This window comes from Bos grunniens, chromosome 9, assembly GCF_055505025.1.
Source record: "Bos grunniens cultivar Pamir isolate PY7600 chromosome 9, Bosgru_T2T1.0, whole genome shotgun sequence".
Taxonomy (NCBI): Eukaryota; Metazoa; Chordata; class Mammalia; order Artiodactyla; family Bovidae; genus Bos; species Bos grunniens.
The window spans coordinates 33,225,782-33,243,556 of record NC_141173.1 but is presented as its reverse complement, the minus strand read 5'-3'; the positions used below and the strand labels follow the sequence as shown (position 1 = coordinate 33,243,556).

The following is a 17,775-nucleotide window of genomic DNA, read 5'->3' as shown; positions in this document are numbered from 1 at the left end:
GGCATGAAATGGCTCTGCATTACAAAACAGTTCCCTTCACACACCCAACGCGGCAAAACCCAAATTTTCCCCGAAAAGGCCAGGAACAGGCAAACGAATTAACATCCCCTCTTGCTCAAAGATCGATTGGCTTTGGCAGGACGTGTCCTCCAGAGAGAACTGCTGGGCGGTGACCAGGTTTCAGTGAGGAGATGGACCCCTGGGCGGGCACCAGCAATCCAGACATCCCCAGCAGCCTCCTCCCACCCTCAAACGCGCCCTCCAGTAAGGTCTGCGGGAGCGGCTGCAGCAGATCCCGGCGCCCCTGGAGCGCGCCGCAACGCCGCCGCTGCAGCACGGTCGCAGCGACCTTCCAGCCCGGATCTCCGGGAGCCCCGTTACCCACGTCCCCACACCCCACCCGAGAAAAAAGGGAGGGGGACGCACAACAAAGCCCAATCCGAGGAGGCCCAAGTGAGCTGTAAGTTGGGCGCTGGGGCTGAGGCCCGACGAGGAGCGGCCGGGACACGGAGCCACGCCGGGCCGGCGCGCCGCGATGCCGGACGGATCTGGCCGGGGAGGCGGGCAGCCAGATGTCAGCCCGCCCGGCTGGGTGTCGGCAGCCGGGAGGAAACCGGGCTGGCGGGAGGGCGGGCGCGCGGCTAGGGGGGAAGCCAGGCCGGAGGAGGGAGGGGAGCGGCGGCGGCGGGGTCCCCAGGGCGCCGCGGTCGGCCGCGACCCCCACCCCGACCGGCGGCCTGTCCAGTTACTTACCCGCGGGGAAGCTGCGGGCTTCGCCGGGGCTGTCCGGGCCGCCGGCCTCAGAGGCCAGGAAGCGCCCCCACATCGCGGGCGGGAGTGCTGAGTGGGCCGGGGGCGCCCGATTCCCCACGCCCGTCCTCCGCTGCCTTTGCCTTCTGCTTCTTCGGAGGCGGAAACTTGTGCGGAGCCTGAGCTGCGGCGGCACCCGCGAGGCGGGGCGAGCGGGTGGGCTGAGCAACGGCCGCTCAGCGACGGGAAGGGGGCGCAGGGGCCGGATTCGTCGCGGCGGCGGCGGCGGCTGCCATGGTCAGCCCAGCTGTGCTGAGGCCCGGGCCAGGGAAGCGGCGGCTCCGCGGTGACGGCGGCTCGGTCCCCGGCCGAGCCCAGGCTGCGAGGCTCCAGACGAAGTTGCAGCTGCGGCTTCTCTCCACCCCCTCCGCTGGCGGAGCCCGAGCCGGAGCCGGAGCCGGAGCCGGGCAGGGGCGGGGCCTGGAGGGGGCGGGGCTTAGTGCGCTTACAAAAGGCGTGCGCGGCGCGGGGCGGGGCCTGCGGGCCGTTCCAGGTGGGTACCATCAAGCCCCTTTGCTCCGCAGTTTGCGAATAGTCAGTCCGACATACCTGCTGTATCCCTCTTTTCCCATCCCAGCGCTCAGTGCGGTGAGGAAAGGGCGGAACTTGGGTCAGGGACTTGTCTTGAGGTTCCCCGCTCCGTTGGTTAAGCCCTCAGGCCCTCCGGGGCACCTTTCAGAAAAAGGCATGGAAGACCTGCCTTCACATCAAGACTGCTTGTGATAAAAGAGGGTTGGGGTTGAAATTAAAGTTGTCGTCATGCATTCTATAAGCATCGTTTATTGATCATTGTGGAGGATAGTAAAGAGGTCATTTTCCTCAATTTACAACCGAGGCGGGGAGAGGGTACCAAAATATCTACAACATGGACACGAGTGCAGAAAAAAAAAAAAAAAAACCAGGAAAAAAGACCCGAGGTAAATAAGTACCAGGGGGTTCAGGGAGGGGCTGTCAATTTTAATCTAGTAGCTCAGTGTTTCAGATAAGCAATCAGGAGTCAAAATGACACCAAAGTATGTAATGGGAGGGCAACTACACCTTCACGTTCTTCTCTGCCTGGTCAGATTCCACCCTTCACCTGAACCCAGAGTGCAAGAGCAGGTATCCTGAGGAAGGACAAAAAGGTGCAGCATCCTCTTTAAATCTTCCTTTTCACTGGCAATATTTATAACCCTTAAAATAGTGCATTTAATAAATACTGGTTAAGCACTGTAGAAGGAATTGAGCTCTGGACCTGGCTGATGAATCCGGTAAACCAGGAAGCAGGTTGCTAACTCTTAACAAGCTTTGACCACAGTGATGCTTTTTCCTGTTTTGGATGTTTGCTAACAAAGCCCTCATGTTTGTATTCGGTTCAGTTAGTTCAGTCTCTCAGTCGTATCCAACTCTTTGTGACTCCATGGAATGCAGCATGCCAGGCTTCCCTGTCTTTCACCATCTTCCAGAGCTTGCTCAAACTGGTGTCCATTGAGTCGGTGATGCCATCCAACCGTCCCATCCTCTGTCACCCCCTTCTCCTCCTGCCTTCAATCTTTCCCAGCATCAGGGTCTTTTCCAATGAGTCAGCTCTTCTCATGAGGTGGCCAAAGTATTGGAGCTTCAGCTTCAGTATCAGTCCTTCCAATGAAGACTCAGGACTGATTTCCTTTAGGATTGCCTGGTTTGATCTCCTTGCAGCCCAAGGGACTCTCAAGAGTCTTCTCCAATACCACAGTTCAAAACCACCAGTTCTTCAGTGCTCAGATTTCTTACAGTCCGACTCTCACATCCATATATGACTACTGGAAAAACCATAGCTTTGACTAGACAGATCCTTGTCAGTAATGTCTCTGCTTTTTAACATGCTGTCTAGGTTGGTCATAGCTTTTCTTCGAAGGAACAAACATCTTGTAATTTCATGGCTGCAGTCACCATCTGCAGTGATTTTGGAGCCCAAGAAAATAAAGTCTCACTGTTTCCATTATTTCCCCATCTATGAAGTGGTGGGATCAGAGACCATAATCTTCGTTTTTTGAATGTTAAGTTTTAAGCCAACTTTTTCACTCTCCTCTTTCACTTTAATCAAGAGGTTCTTTAGTTCCTCTTCACTTTCTGCCATAAGGGTGGTGTTATCTGCATATCTGAGGTTATTGATGTTTCTCCCTGCAATCTTGATTCCAGCTTGGGCTTCATCCAGCCTGGCATTTCACATGATGTACTCTGCATATAAGTTAAATAAGCAATGTGACAATATACAGCCTCGATGTACTTCTTTTCCAATTTGGAACCAGTCTGTTGTTCCATGTCCAGCTCTAAATGTTGCTTCTTGACCTGCATACAGATTTCTCAGGAGCCAGATAAGGTGGTCTGGTATTCCCATCTCTTTAAGAATTTTCCACAGTTTGTTGTGACCTACACAAAGGCTTTAGGAGAAAGCAATGGCAACCCACTCCAATACTCTTGCCTGGAAAATCCCATGGATGGAGGAGCCTGGTAGGCTGCAGTCCATAGGGTCGCTAAGAGTCGGACACGACTGAACGACTTCACTTTCACTTTTTACTTTCATGCATTGGAGAAGGAAATGGCAACCCACTCCAGTGTTCTTGCCTGGAGAATCCCAGGGACGGGGGAGCCTGGTGGGCTGCTGTCTATGGGGTCTCACAGAGTCGGACACAACTGAAGTGACTTAGCAGCAGCAGCACACAAAGGCTTTGAAATAGTCAATAAAGCAAAGTAGATGCTTTTCTGGAATTCTCTGCTTTTTCTAAAACTTTTAGAGGTTAATCTACATCTAGGTATTTTGTAATTTATCTGATTGCAGTTTTACATTTAGTCTCCCACAGGTAGAGTTCCACTTATTTCTCCAAATCCTGAACAACTGATCAAGGGTCAACTGTTTCTAAGGCTAGAAAGTGATAGAAATATGAAAAAAAGAATGCAGTTGTTTCCTCTCTGTGATTTAAATGTGCATTAACCCATGTAATATGATAATTGAATAGTATAGGTTCAAAAAGAAACCTAAAAAAGTAAATTCTAACATGAATTATCAGAAGCTATAGAATTATATGAAAGTATTCTTTTTTCATGATTTATAATTACTATATTCTCATATTAGGTATAGAATTTATTACATACCAAACTTTTTTATACAGATCTAAGACATGTATGAACTATTACAAATATATCTCAGTCCTTTGTGAGTTAATATATACTTACTGTTATTCTAAAACTCTGCCAACTTTCACTCAATTCTAAGCAGTGTTTCTAAAAAATATTTTACTCAGTTCTTCTATGTTTTTATCAAATTGAAAGGCATGCCACTACATACACCAAAAAAAGTGTGAAGTTGAGACTATGTAAAATATGCTCTGTACTAAATAGAAATTGAAAAACATGTTGCTATTTTGGCAGTTGGCACCACCAAGGATAAATTTTTTGTGTTCCTACTAATTAAACTTGAGAGGATAGAGAGCTAATGCAATTAAAATAATTGAAATACTAAAAATACTATGCATATGAAGTAAACTGTAACCATCATTTTTAAAAAATCATACGCATTATGAACATAGTTGATCCTTAAGCAACACAGGGGTTACCCTCTGCACAGTAGGTATTTCCAAGTATAAAATACAGTCGCCCTGAATCCTCATCCCCAACTCCTCAGTATCCACATTGTGGCATCTAAGGATTCAACCAACCAAGGATTCTGTAATACTGCAATATTTACTATTGAAAAAAAAAATCTACATATAAGCCATACCACACAGTTCAAACCTGATTTTTCAAGGGTCAACCATATACTGAATTGAGATTTCCAGCCACATCTATGATACACCCAGTATCCATGGTTCTCAGAATGATTAAAATTAATCATAGCAAAAGATTGAGAGACTGAGGACTACCTAACCATTATTAAGGCCAATGTTATAAACCAGCATGTTTTTGTTTCATTGGGATAGTAAGTAAAGACCATAAGGAGAATCCTATTAATACACATTCTGACATTATTTGCTTGCTTGCTCAGTTGTGTCCTGCTCTTTGCAACCCAATGGACTGTAGCCCTAGGCTCCTCTGTCCAGGGGATAATCCCAGCAAGAATACTTCAGTGGGTTGCCATTTCCTCCTCCAGGGGATCTTCCCAACTCAAGGAGTGAATCCACGTCTCCAGAGTCTCCTGCACTGGAAGGTGGATTCTTTACCACTGAGTCACCTGGGAAGCCCAAGACATTTATTATTGAACTTCAATATTTTAGTAATTTTTCTTAGTAGAGATAATACAAGTAATGAAAATAGTGACTGTATATGCTTGTGTGTGTATATATGTGTATAAATACAGTTGCTTAGGTGAAATTTGCATATTTAATGTTTTGAAAAAGGACTTTAAAAAGAGGAAAATAGGACTAAAAATTTACTGTCAGATCTGTATTAAATTCCTCATTTGAAATATTGCATTAAAAAGACATTATTTGAAAATAAAAATATATGTTGCATTCATAAATCTTAAATTCTTTGGGTATAAATCTCTAAACTCATTAAGTTTAAACTATCTTACATGTATTTTTCTTATATAAACGTATCATATTGAGCAAACAACCAGTGAACAAAGAAGTGATGTAACAATGGATATGTGATATTTTAAAATTAGGAAAACATATGGTACATAATATAAGCAACCTCAAGAGAGTGTAATGTTTACAAAAAAATAAAATTTCAAAACCAACAAAATGTAGAAAAATTAAACCAACCAATAACAACTGAAAGAGTTCCTAAAGAACAGTTGCCACTTGATAGGAACTTTGTGGATGAAGTCTGAAAAATTCCAAGGTACAGATACTTCTGGTGTATCAAAGGTGTGACAAGGACTATGATATATAACTTCTTCCAGATCACAAAAATGACAAGTTACTAGATTTATTATGTGTTGTTGTAATCTCAAATAATAATTTAAAATAATGAAAAAAAGAAAACTCAGAAACTTTTTCACTTGATGATGGGTTTGAAAATTGCAATCGGATTCTTAGCAGATACATTCGACTATACAAAGGACTAATGTTCAAGCTGAAACTTCAATACTTTGGCCACCTGATGCGAAGAGCTGACTCATTGGAAAAGACCCTGATGCTGGGAAACATTGAAGGCAGGAAGAGAAGGGGATGACAGAGGATGAAATGATTAGATATCATCACCAACTCAATGGACATGAGTTTGAGCAAACTCCAGGAGATAGTGGAGAACAGAGGAGTCTGGCATCTGTAGTCCATGAGGTCACAAAGAGTCAGAATGACTTAGTACTCAACAACAATACAAAAGTGAGTAGAAGAGATATAGGTTAATTAACCTGTCTGTGGATCAGTTTCCTTATCTTTAATTTGTGGATGACAATAGTAACTACCTAATAGGACATAGCTGTGAAAAGAAGAGAAGCAAAAAGCAAAGGAGAAAAGGAAAGATATACACATCTGAATGCAGAGTTCCAAAGAACAGCAAGGAGAGATAAGAAAGCCTTCCTCAGCGATCAATGCAAAGAAATAGAGGAAAACAACAGAATGGGAAAGACTACAGATCTCTTCAAGAAAATCAGAGATACCAAGGGAACATTTCATGCAAAGATGGGCTCAATAAAGGACAGAAATGGTATGGACCTAACAGAAGCATAAGGTATTAAGAAGAGGTGGCAAGAATACACAGAAGAACTGTACAAAAAAGATCTTCACGACCCTGATTATCACAATGGTGTGATCACTCACCTAGAGCCAGAAATCCTGGAATGTGAGGTCAAGTGGGCCTTAGAAAGCATCACTGTGAACAAAGATAGTGGAGGTGATGGAATTCCAGTTGAGCTATTCCAAATCCTGAAAGATGATGCTGTGAAAGTGCTGCACTCAATATGCCAGCAAATTTGGAAAACTCAGCAGTGGCCACAGGACTGGAAAAGGTCAGTTTTCATTCCAATCCCAAAGAAAGGCAATGCCAAAGAATGCTCAAACTACTGCACAATTGCACTCATCTCACATGCTAGTAAACTAATGCTCAAAATTCTCCAAGCCAGGCTTCAGCAGTACGTGAACCGTGAACATTCAGATGTTCAAGTTGGTTTTAGAAAAGGCAGAGGAACCAGAGATCAAATTGCCAACATCTGCTGGATCATAAAAAAAGCAAGAAAGTTCCAGAAAAACATCTATTTCTGCTTTATTAACTATGCCTTGGACTGTGTGGATCACAATAAACTGTGGAAAATTCTGAAAGAGATGGGAATACCAGACCACTTGATCTGCCTCTTGAGAAATCTGTATGCAGGTCAGGAAGCAACAGTTAGAACTGGACATGGAACAACAGACTGGTTCCAAATATGAAAAGGAGTACGTCAAGGCTGTATATTGTCGCCCTGCTTATTTAACTTATATGCAGAGTACATCATGAGAAATGCTGGGCTGGAAGAAGCAGAAGATGGAATCAAGATTGCCGGGAGAAATATCAATAACCTCAGATATGTAGATGACACCACCCTTATGGCAGAAAGTGAAGAGGAACTAAAAAGCCTCTTGATGAAAGTGAAAGTGGAGAGTGAAAAAGTTGGCTTAAAGCTCAACATTCAGAAAACGAAGATCATGGCATCCGGTCCCACCACTTCATGGGAAATAGATGGGGAAACAGTGGAAACAGTGTCAGACTTTATTTTTCTGGGCTCCAAAATCATTGCAGATGGTGACTGCAGCCATGAAATTAAAAGACGCTTACTCCTTGGAAGGAAAGTTATGACCAACCTAGATAGCATATTGAAAAGCAGAGACATTACTTTGCAACAAAGGTCCATCTAGTCAAGGCTATGGTTTTTCCTGTGGTCATGTATGGATGTGAGTTGGACTGTGAAGAAAGCTGAGCTCTGAAGAATTGATGCTTTTAAACTGTGGTGTTAGAGAAGATTCTTGAGAGTCCCTTGGACTGCAAGGAGATCCAAGCAGTCCATCCTAAAGGAGACCAGTCCTGAATATTCATTGGAAGGACTGATGTTGAAGTTGAAACTCCAGTACTTTGACCACCTCATGCAAACAGTTGACTCATTGGAAAGGACCCTGATGCTGGGAGGGATTGGGGGCAGGAGGAGAAGGGGATGACAGAGGATGAGATGGCTAGATGGCATCACCAACTCGATGGACGTGAGTTTGGGTAAACTCCAGGAGTTGGTGATGGACAGGGAGGCCTGGCGTGCTGCGATTCATGGGGTCACAAAGAGTTGGACACGACTGAGCGACTGAACTGAACTGAATAGGACATTTGTGCATATTAAATGAGTTAATACTTGTAGTGTGCTTAGAAAAATGCATGTATGCACCGTATATTAGTTACACCAACATACAATCTAGAAATGGAGTCCTGATATACCTCACCAAGAAAACAACAGCATTGATGCGTACAGTGAGGTTGCTGCTAAGTCGCTTCAGTCGTGTCCGACTCTGTGCGACCCCATAGACGGCAGCCCACCAGGCTCCCCCGTCCCTGGGATTCTCCAGGCAAGAACACTGGAGTGGGTTGCCATTTCCTCCTCCAATGCATGAAAGTGAAAAGTCAAAGTGAAGTCGCTCAGTCATGTCTGACTCATAGTGACCCCATGGACTGCAGCCTACCAGGCTCGTCTATCCATGGGATTTTCCAGGCAAGAGTACTGGAGTGGGGTGCCATTGCCTTACTTTGTATCAGAATGATATATCAGAATACTATAAAGTACTGATTGATAGCTTTTCCTGACCCTTTGGGGTTACTAATTATTTCAGGTTATAGTGAAATGATGCACTTTTGCAAAACATTTACCAAATTCTTTGGGTCTAAGTTCATAGAAGACTTCATTCTAGGCTCTGATTCCCTGAACTTCCCATGTGGATGTTTGCTCAGCTACTGGGTTTCCTGTCTCTGCCCAAAACTACCAAAATAGCAAAAGAAAGATTAGGGAGAGGTGGCTGGGTGGTATAACCAGGCCAAGAGGGTGAGGACACGTCATCTCAAGCCCTTGATTCCTTAGAGATACAGAAAAATGGAGAAGACTCTTGAGAGTCCCTCAGACTGCAAAGAGATCAAACCAGTCAATCCTAAAGGAGATCAATCCTGAATATTCTTTGGAAGAACTGATGCTGAAGCTGAAGCTGAAGCTCCAATGCTTTTACCACCTGATGTGAAGAACTGACTCATTAGAAAAGACCTCGATGCTGGGAAAGATTGAAAACAGGAGGAGAAGGGGATGACCGAGGATAAGATTATTGGATGGCATCACCATCTCAATGGACACCAGTTTGAGCAAGCTCCAAGAGATGATGAAGGACAGGGAAGCCTGGCATACTGCAGTCCATGGGGTCACAAAGAGTCAGACACGACTGAGCAACTGAACAACAACAGAAAATGAGTCTTAACTATACCTTTGGCTCCAGGGTTGGGTTGCAATGGCTGATGAGAAAGTAGGTAAGATATGGATCACTTGAATAATGGAGTGGTCCTTTGGGTGGGAGGTGAGACTGGAAAGAATTAAATTAAGCCAAAATATAAAGTTTAGTCTTCCAGGGACCATCAATGTTTACTTGAACTGCTTATAACTGATCTCTTTGTCAGTGGAAATTATTACAGTCACTACCTGGTCATGTTGGAGAAGACTCTTGAGAGTCCCTTGGACTGCAAGGAGATCCAACCAGTCCATTCTGAAGGGGATCAGCCCTGGGGTTTCTTTGGAAGGAATGATGCTAAAGCTGAAACTCCAGTACTTTGGCCACCTCATGCGAAGAGTTGACTCATTGGAAAAGACTGTGATGCTGGGAGGGATTGGGGGCAGGAGGAAAAGGGGACAACAGAGAATGAGATGGCTGGATGGCATCACTGACTTGATGGACATGAGTCTGAGTGAACTCCGGGAGTTGGTGATAGACAGGGAGGCCTGGTGTGCTGCAATTCATGAGGTCACAAAGAGTCGAGTCAGACACGACTGAGCGACTGAACTGAACTGAACCTGGTCATGCTGAGCCTATAGAAAAGATTCAAGGTCATTTACAGTGAAAGCAGGATAGCAACCTTGACAGTTTATGAAGAAACAAATTCTTCTGTGTCTTCCTTTTCAGACACCAAGTGTTAAGTGGAAGGAGGAAATTGTGGAGTTCAAGAAAGCTGATCATGCCTTCACTAAAGGCACACACAGTTTCCTAAGCTACCCCAATGGAGAAAGAGGACTGGTTTAATAACTTAAAATGTCCAAATGTTATGAAATTAGATTGGGATGTACTTAGTGGAAAGAGGGGTTTTCAGTAGATTACAGTTGGTCAGTTAGTGGGGGGAAAACCTTAGGGTCTGTACTGTCAATGATTTGAGAATTTTCACTAAACTGGTTCAATATTTTATGTAATCCTGAAAACAATGTCATCAGCAGCTAATAATAGCTCCATTTTAAAGATGGAGGGAAAAAGACCTGGAGAAGTTAAACAAATTCACACAAGCAGTAAAGGTAGAATTCAGATCTACCCTAAGGAACTTTCCCCATCATGTTTATTAACATGTTGCAAAACAAAAATTATAAGATTTTTCCTTCAGGTGCCATATGAGAAGGAAGAATCTAATTATAGGATTTCTGTACAGTGTTTAGGGTTCAGCCAAGACTGGAAACTATGTGACATTAATCTGTACTATTGTATGATTTTCTTTAGCTGTGCCGATCAGCTTAAGTGTAGGAATAAAGAAGGCAGATGGATAAACATGGTTTTGCATTGTGGGCACTAAGGAAAAGGGGCAGAGAATTTAAGGATATTGGCTGGAGAATGGATGAAGTGATGAGGAACATGGTCTAGCCTACCTGGAGAAAGCAGTGATGTCAAGAGAGGGTGAAATGTTTAGAGAAGGTGGAGGGAGTAGGGGAGTGAAAGTTTCACACAAAAGCGAAGAGCAGATATAATGAGAATAAGGGGATGAACAGTGGAAAGATAGGGTGTTACAGTGAACAGGTAGCATGTAGAGTTTAAAATTACAGAGGTGAGACAATACAGAAATTCAATTGATGAAGCAGTACTAACTAGAGTTGCTTCCCTCTGATTTCCCTTCAAGAAAGACCTTGATGTTCACCCACAAGGGTGGTCAGTCCACAAGCTGTTAACACATGAGGAGTCTGCCTCAGCTCTTGAGTGGAGGCCTCTTTTCCTGGAGAGCCCCAGCCAGTGACGAAGCATGGCAGAGGTACTGGGGCGTACTAGTGTTTCCAATGCAGAACCCTTCCAATTACCAGCCTTTATTCTCTAGCTCCCCACTGGATTGACTGAGACCCCATCAGATATGCACTGCGGTCTGAGTCTTTCCTTTCCAATCCTATTTCCTGCCTCTTCATCTTTTGCAGGTGTTATCTCTAATAAACGCCTTGCATCCTAACTCCGTTTTAGCATCTGCTTCCCAGAGAGCCCAACTGAAACAACCTGTGAAGATAAAGATATAAAGGAGTGGGTTTTCGTCTATGTATCTGTTTAAGTAGTAAAATGGGGGTTCTTGGAGCCTGATAAAAATGTTTCTGAGTGCTGTCAACCAAGAATGAGTAATCAGAAAGGCAGCACAGAGCAATGTGAATTGACTCCAATGATACAGATAAATGCAGAGGAAGACAAGATTGAGAGGAACAACAGGTTTGAGTGCACTCAGAATGCCACTTGGGCACACTTGAAACTCACTGGACAAAGTCCTCAATAGTCCTGCCTTGGCTGGTGCCGGTGGCGGCTCTCCCAATTAAACAAGTTTGCTGCTGCTGCTGCTAAGTCGCTTCAGTCGTGTCTGACTCTGTGTGACCCCATAGACGGCAGCCCACCAGGCTCCCCCGTCCCTGGGATTCTCCAGGCAAGAACACTGGAGTGGGTTGCCATTTCCTTCTCCAATGCATGAGAGTGAAAAGTAAAAGTGAAGTCGCTCAGTCGTGTCCGACTCTAGCAACCCCATGGACTGCAGCCTACCAGGCTCCTCCGTCCATGAGATTTTCTAGGCAAAAGTACTGGAGTGGGGTGCCATTGCCTTCTCCGAAACAAGTTTACCACTATCCAAAGTGCTTCCAGAAGCAGACTACAGACTTGGGCAGCTTATTGAGTTCACTGAGGCCCACAGAATTTAATTAACTAATTAAGAGTAGTTAATAGGTTACAACTTCACCACTCAAATAATTTTAAAACATTAAGACAGTTTTCACGGTAATTTTGTTACTTCTAGGTGGTAGGTAGTATTCAATTCAATAGCTCTATTAACTTTGGTAAGTTTTCATTCCAAAGAGTTTTCCTATTTTTCTTACACAATAGGAGGATGTAGGGATCTCAGGAACTGTAAATAAAGCTAATATCACTAAAACAACCCCTAGAGTGATCTGGGTTAATTTAAAGAATGGACACATTGGCTAAAATGTCAATGGAATTTTAACAAGTATTATAGTCAGAAAACAAAAGAAAAGTCTAGCTATAGTTTCTGGATTTATGGGGGAACTAATTTCTTTGTTATTTCTTCTGATTATAAAAATAATACATATTAAAAACCAAAAGAAGATAGTACATAAATGTTCATTACTTACTCATTTAGTAAATATTAATATTTGTTGAATATCTAAGTAGAGCAGGAAAAAGTAGGGCTAGGTGTAAAAGTTTGACTTACTTCACTATAATGCCTTATAGCTTTTTAATTTTCTGTTTTATAAACATACATAGATATTTATAAGGTGAGGGCTCTTTGGGGGTTTTTAAGCCCAAATTATCTCTCAGAAAAGATGGAGTCACTTTGTGCTCCAGTCCTTACAAGTATCTAATATTATGGTTCACTCTTACTTTATTTTGATGAACAGCATACTGATTGGAGAAGTCATCTAGCTTGATGTAAATTCCATCTGTAAACTCTGGAGCCAGTATTTTTTTTTTTTAATAGATAATTTTAAAACAGTAAAATGTAGTACAATAATGACCACATTTTAGTAATCATAAATATATGTTGAATGTGAAAGTGGACAAAGCAACATGTTTTGTGTTATGGTTAAGCAATAATGTGTTGATATTTAATCTTTTCACTTATATCTGAAAATTTTAACATATCACACTGTCCCAAACTTGGGACACATTTCTGAATGTGTCTTGAAAAAAATGGGGATCACCTGATATTTGGACATATCTAAACTAATAAGTTAAAATTAATTCATTTAAATTGGTCTACTTTTTACTCCACTTTGAGCCATAGACAAGGTATTTCTAAACATATATAATGTTTTATAGTGTTATTTAGGGGGAATCTATTTTAACATACTACCTAAAGCTGAATTCAGAAGGAATAACTTCTTATAGACTTTTCTTACAACTCAATAATACTTAAAAGTTTTTAAAAACCTAGAATAACCAATTTGTACTTTTAGTACACTTATTGAGATCTTTTAAAAAATGTTTTCTGCACCCTGAATTGCCAATTACTGAACTGCAAAACTGCAAATGAAAGCACAGAAGAGCCACCTGAACATCAAATACATTCATTATCATAAGTGCTTATAGAGAATCTGAGATGAATTAACAATGAACAGAGCATCTCAAATTAAATTCACACTCCTTCCTCATACATATATTATGGATGATGACAAAATAAATTATAAAAGATATATATGATATACATAAATTTATATGGCATTTTCCTAATTGGGATATTCCATGTCTTTACCTAATTAGGTACTTTTTTTTTTTTTTCATTACAGATAACCTCCTAATGAAGTTATAGAGCCTTAGTAATATTGGGCAAGTTATTTATACTGTGAAAACCACTGAAAGATAACTATTCTCAACTAACACCAGAAGATAGTGATAGGATTTATTTTCAGAATCTTAAAAAGATATACAATTTCAGCAGGACGCACCTATAGAGACACTAAGGAGGTCGCAGATGGACTGGGAGCATCTGACCAGTGTTAGAGAGAACAGAGCCAAAGGCATTATCCAGAGAATTCTGCACGGCGGTTGCCTGAAGGCTGCTGCCTTCTTTGCTCACCCTGGAACGTCAGTCTGCTTCTGGCCCAGGCCCAAGAGCTCAGTTTCAGATCACAGCGGGCTTAGGAGCACAGTGCACACTGGAACATCTAATCCCACCCGGCTTGCCCTAAAACGGCCCCTGAATTCACCCGCCCGCGGAGCCTGCTGCCTGAAGCTGCTTCTAGAAAATCGAAGCATAGAAGATCAACACCACTTTTGCTCTGGGTTTGAGTTTGGGCTTTACCACATCATTTTTTTTTTTTTTTTAAGGAACTTTCATCCTCATACCATCTCTTTGGACAGATGGCTTAACATTTCTTAGAGGAAATGAGTCTTAGTTAGCATTGTCTGTAACATCTCCGTGTGTTCAGAGCAGAGGTGGTTATCATCCTGTAAGTACCTGCCTGATACAGGAGAAGCCGGTACCAGACGCTGTCGCTTTCCTGTTACCCTTTCATCCAGGGGTTCTGATGAATTTCCTTAGAATGTTTGGTTCGTATGGGCGTTCTCCTGCTTAAAGAGGTAAACTTGGCGAGAGTTTCCAGATGGCTTTCTCCTGAGGTGGCTGCCGGCTCCCGGAGAAGGTCCGCTGAGGGAGACCTGCAAAGAGAGCCACAGTGAAGCTCGTGCCTCGATCCCTTTTCACAAACTGGCAGAAGGCCAGACCCAGAGTATTGCTCCAGGGAGTCGCTGGGAGAATTGGCAGATTGCCAGGTGAGGGGCAGACGGTCATGTATAAAGTGATGGTTTTTATGGATTCCCAGTAACCCGTACCGCCACTTACCTGAATCCTGTGGTTTCTGGGAGAAAAAAAGGACCAGATTATTCTCACATTGGAATAAAACCAAAACAAACACTGGATTTAGGTTGGTGGAATCTATATTGGTCGTTTCAAAAATACTTCGGTATTTAGTTCAGTAAATAGTCTTTGTATGATCTTGTGTCCGTAACACACCATTCCTGAGCCTTGAGATGTTTTTTGCTGCTCAAGCTGCCATTAAGGGTCCCTCCATCTACTATGCCCTGGGGGCTTTGTCATGTTGCCTGTGACTGCCTCATTAACGCCTAACCCATCTTCTGGTTTTCTTAAATATAAGAAGAATGTCACTTGATGTGAGAGATCAGAATGTTCAAAGAAAAAAATGAGTGAAATATGAGACCTGAGAAAACTATGACTACCATAAAATGTCACTGTAAAAAATGTTCTTGTAGTTTAAGATTTATATAAACAGAACTGATATTTATGAATGTGTCCTATTAATGCACGCCAGAGTAGATTGTAATCTATACCCATGGCACTTTTTTCCTAGCCTTGAAAAAAGACAATGAAAACCAAGGTTTCATGAAATATAGTTTATAAATACATTTTATTAAGACATTGTTTTTCTTTTTAAATTAAATTTTTATAAATCATGAAATTTTAATTTAATCTTACTCCAGCTAACTGAATGTTTACTCTGGATCATTACGGGTTACTTTAGTTAGAATACTTAGGGCTCATGCATTCATGGACCGAAAATTGGGTGCAGAAATTGCTTAAGATCTTCTCTTTGTCTTATTTTTAAAATAAATTTTAAAAATCAGAAAAAATACCAAACATAGATATGTTAAATCTCTAACCATGTAAATACAATATGATTATATTATCTAACTGGTAACAATTTTTGTTACACTTAAAAACATATCTAGTTTTATAAAAAGAAATATTTCCTATAGGATATTTAGAAACTAAAGGAAAAGAAAATAATTATAAATGGGGAAAGAAACTGGAATCTATCTATAATGATTGAGTTAAAGAACTGTGCTAAAACCACCTCATAGGCCAGTCATATTGTATCATGAAACAGCTTGTTAACTTTCAGAAGTGATGGGGCTGCAGCCTAGAAATGCTCAGTGCAAGTCGCTGGTACCAGAGATGCGAGCTCAGACACACACAGCTCTGCTCCCTGCTGGATGTGGACCTTTCGGGCTCAGTGTCCTCATTTATCAGCAGGGATCACTGCAATGCTATCTCATAAAGCTGTCATGAGAAGTAAATAGGATCATGTTTGATAAAGTGTTTCACAGTTGTAGGTAAGCTAATCTTTTTATGAGGGACAAGGAGCAAGCAATCCAAAAGAGAAACTAGAGTAATAATGAAAGGTAGTATTTAGTGCTGAGCATGGTGCCAAGAATTTTACCTGAACCATAGCATTTAATTTTCATAGCAACATAGACAATTGGGGCTTCCCAGGTGGCACAGTGGTAGAGAACCCATCTGCCAATGCAGGAGATACAGGAGACCCATGTTCGATCCCTGGGTCAGGAAGATCCCCTGGAGAAGGGCATGGCAACTGACTCCAGTATTGTTGCCTGGAGAATCCCATGGACAGAGGAGCCTAGCGGGCTACATACAGTATATGGGGTCGAAAAGAGTCTGACACGACTTAATGACTAGAGAATTGTAGGAATGATTTTATCTCCATTTTCTATCAGTAAACCAAGGCAAGGAGAGGTCCAAGGACACATAGGTAGCGAGAAACAGAGTAGGAATTTAAGGCCAGATCTACCTGACTCTAGAACCTGAGTACTTTCATATTAGCTATGTCATAGGAAAGAGTTTAACTTCATTACTAATCAAAGATTTAACAATTAAAAGATATGGAAATGGAAATGCAAAGGGATGATAAACTTCCAATTCTGGCTGTCTCTGCAGAGTGTTGGCATAGAATTGGGAAAGGGGTACACAAAGACTTTATCCATGTATATATTTTCATAGAACTAGTAAAAAATATGGAAATGTATTAAGATTTGTTAAACCAGAGCCATGAATTAATATTTTTCTCCAAACTTTTCTGTATATTTGAAGTCATAGTAAATAATTAAAACAGTGAACCAATTTCATCCTTTTTTGTTTATATGAAGACTAAGTAATTAAAAAATAATTCCTGTAAGAATTTGGAGAAACTGGTATTCTCATTTGCTTCTGCTGATATAAATTGGTCGCTCTTTCGGAAACCAATTTGGCAATATGTTTCTAAAACCATAAAAATAATCATACTCTTTGGTTCAGTGATCTTCCTTTTGGAATACTATCCCAAGAAAAAATTATCAAACTATGCATGCACACACAAAAAAAATGCACACACTGAAAAAACTACATGCATAAATATGTCAACTGCTGTATCATAATTGTTTAGTCACTAAGTGGCATCTAACCCTTTTGCAACCCCATGGTTGCAAGCCAGGCTTCTCTGACCACTGGATTTCCCAGGCAAGAATACTGGAGTGGGTTGCCATTTCCTCCTCCAGGGGATCTTTCTGATCCAGAGATTGAGCCTGCATCTCCTGCATTGGCAGGCAGATTCTTTACCACTGAGCCACCAGGGAAGCCCAGTATAATAGTGGACTATAATTAACAATCTAAAATTTTAACAATAGTCAATATTATGCAGGCTTTAAAGGAATATTTATGAAGGCTTATAGCAATTAACAAAATGGTGGTGATGTAACATTAGTTGCAAAACTTCAAAATGTGAAATTACATTGCCACTGGAATTAAATTAGTGAAAGAGGAAGCATAGAAAAAAAGTTTAGGAAAAACACCATAAAATGATGAGTACAGGACTAGTGTTAAGATGATGAGATTATGAACAGTTTTCTTTCCTCTCATCCAAATTTTTGATAATATTGATCTCTGACATATTGTTTTCATAATGTAAAATTTTTACAGGATACAAACCTAGCTTTGGAAATAATGATATAAATTTGAAAATAAACTAAAATTCAAGGGAGAGGGACTTTCCTGATGGTCCAGTGGTTAAGACTTTGCCTTCCAATGCAGGGGGCACTGGTTTGATCCCTGGTCAGGGAGCTAAGATCCCAGGTGCCTCATGGCCAAAAAACCAAAAATGGAAAACGGAAGCAATTTTGTAACAAATTCAACAAAGATTTTAGGAAAAAAAAATGGCCCAGGTCAAAAATATCTTTAAAAAAAATTCAAGGGAGAGAATGAAGAGTT

At 41.7% G+C, this 17,775-nt stretch overlaps 1 protein-coding gene across 10 annotated transcripts in view; it reads right to left on the bottom strand.

The window, feature by feature from the left end:
* CEP85L (centrosomal protein 85L) overlaps nt 1-14,295 on the bottom strand; it is a 161,311-nt gene extending 147,016 nt beyond the window's left edge. For 8 of the 10 annotated variants that reach the window (XM_086317128.1, XM_086317130.1, XM_086317135.1 and 5 more), the window contains exon 1: nt 754-1,182. Coding sequence is in view for 3 of the 10 variants with exons in the window: in XM_086317129.1 (XP_086173255.1) it covers nt 754-826 (73 nt within the window). In the remaining 7 variants the exon portion in view is untranslated. Of the gene's footprint in view, nt 1-753; nt 1,183-14,175 lie in introns of those variants that run through there. The other 2 variants (XM_086317134.1, XM_086317139.1) reach the window with 2 other exon arrangements.
* Nucleotides 14,296-17,775: the final 3,480 nt, after the last annotated feature.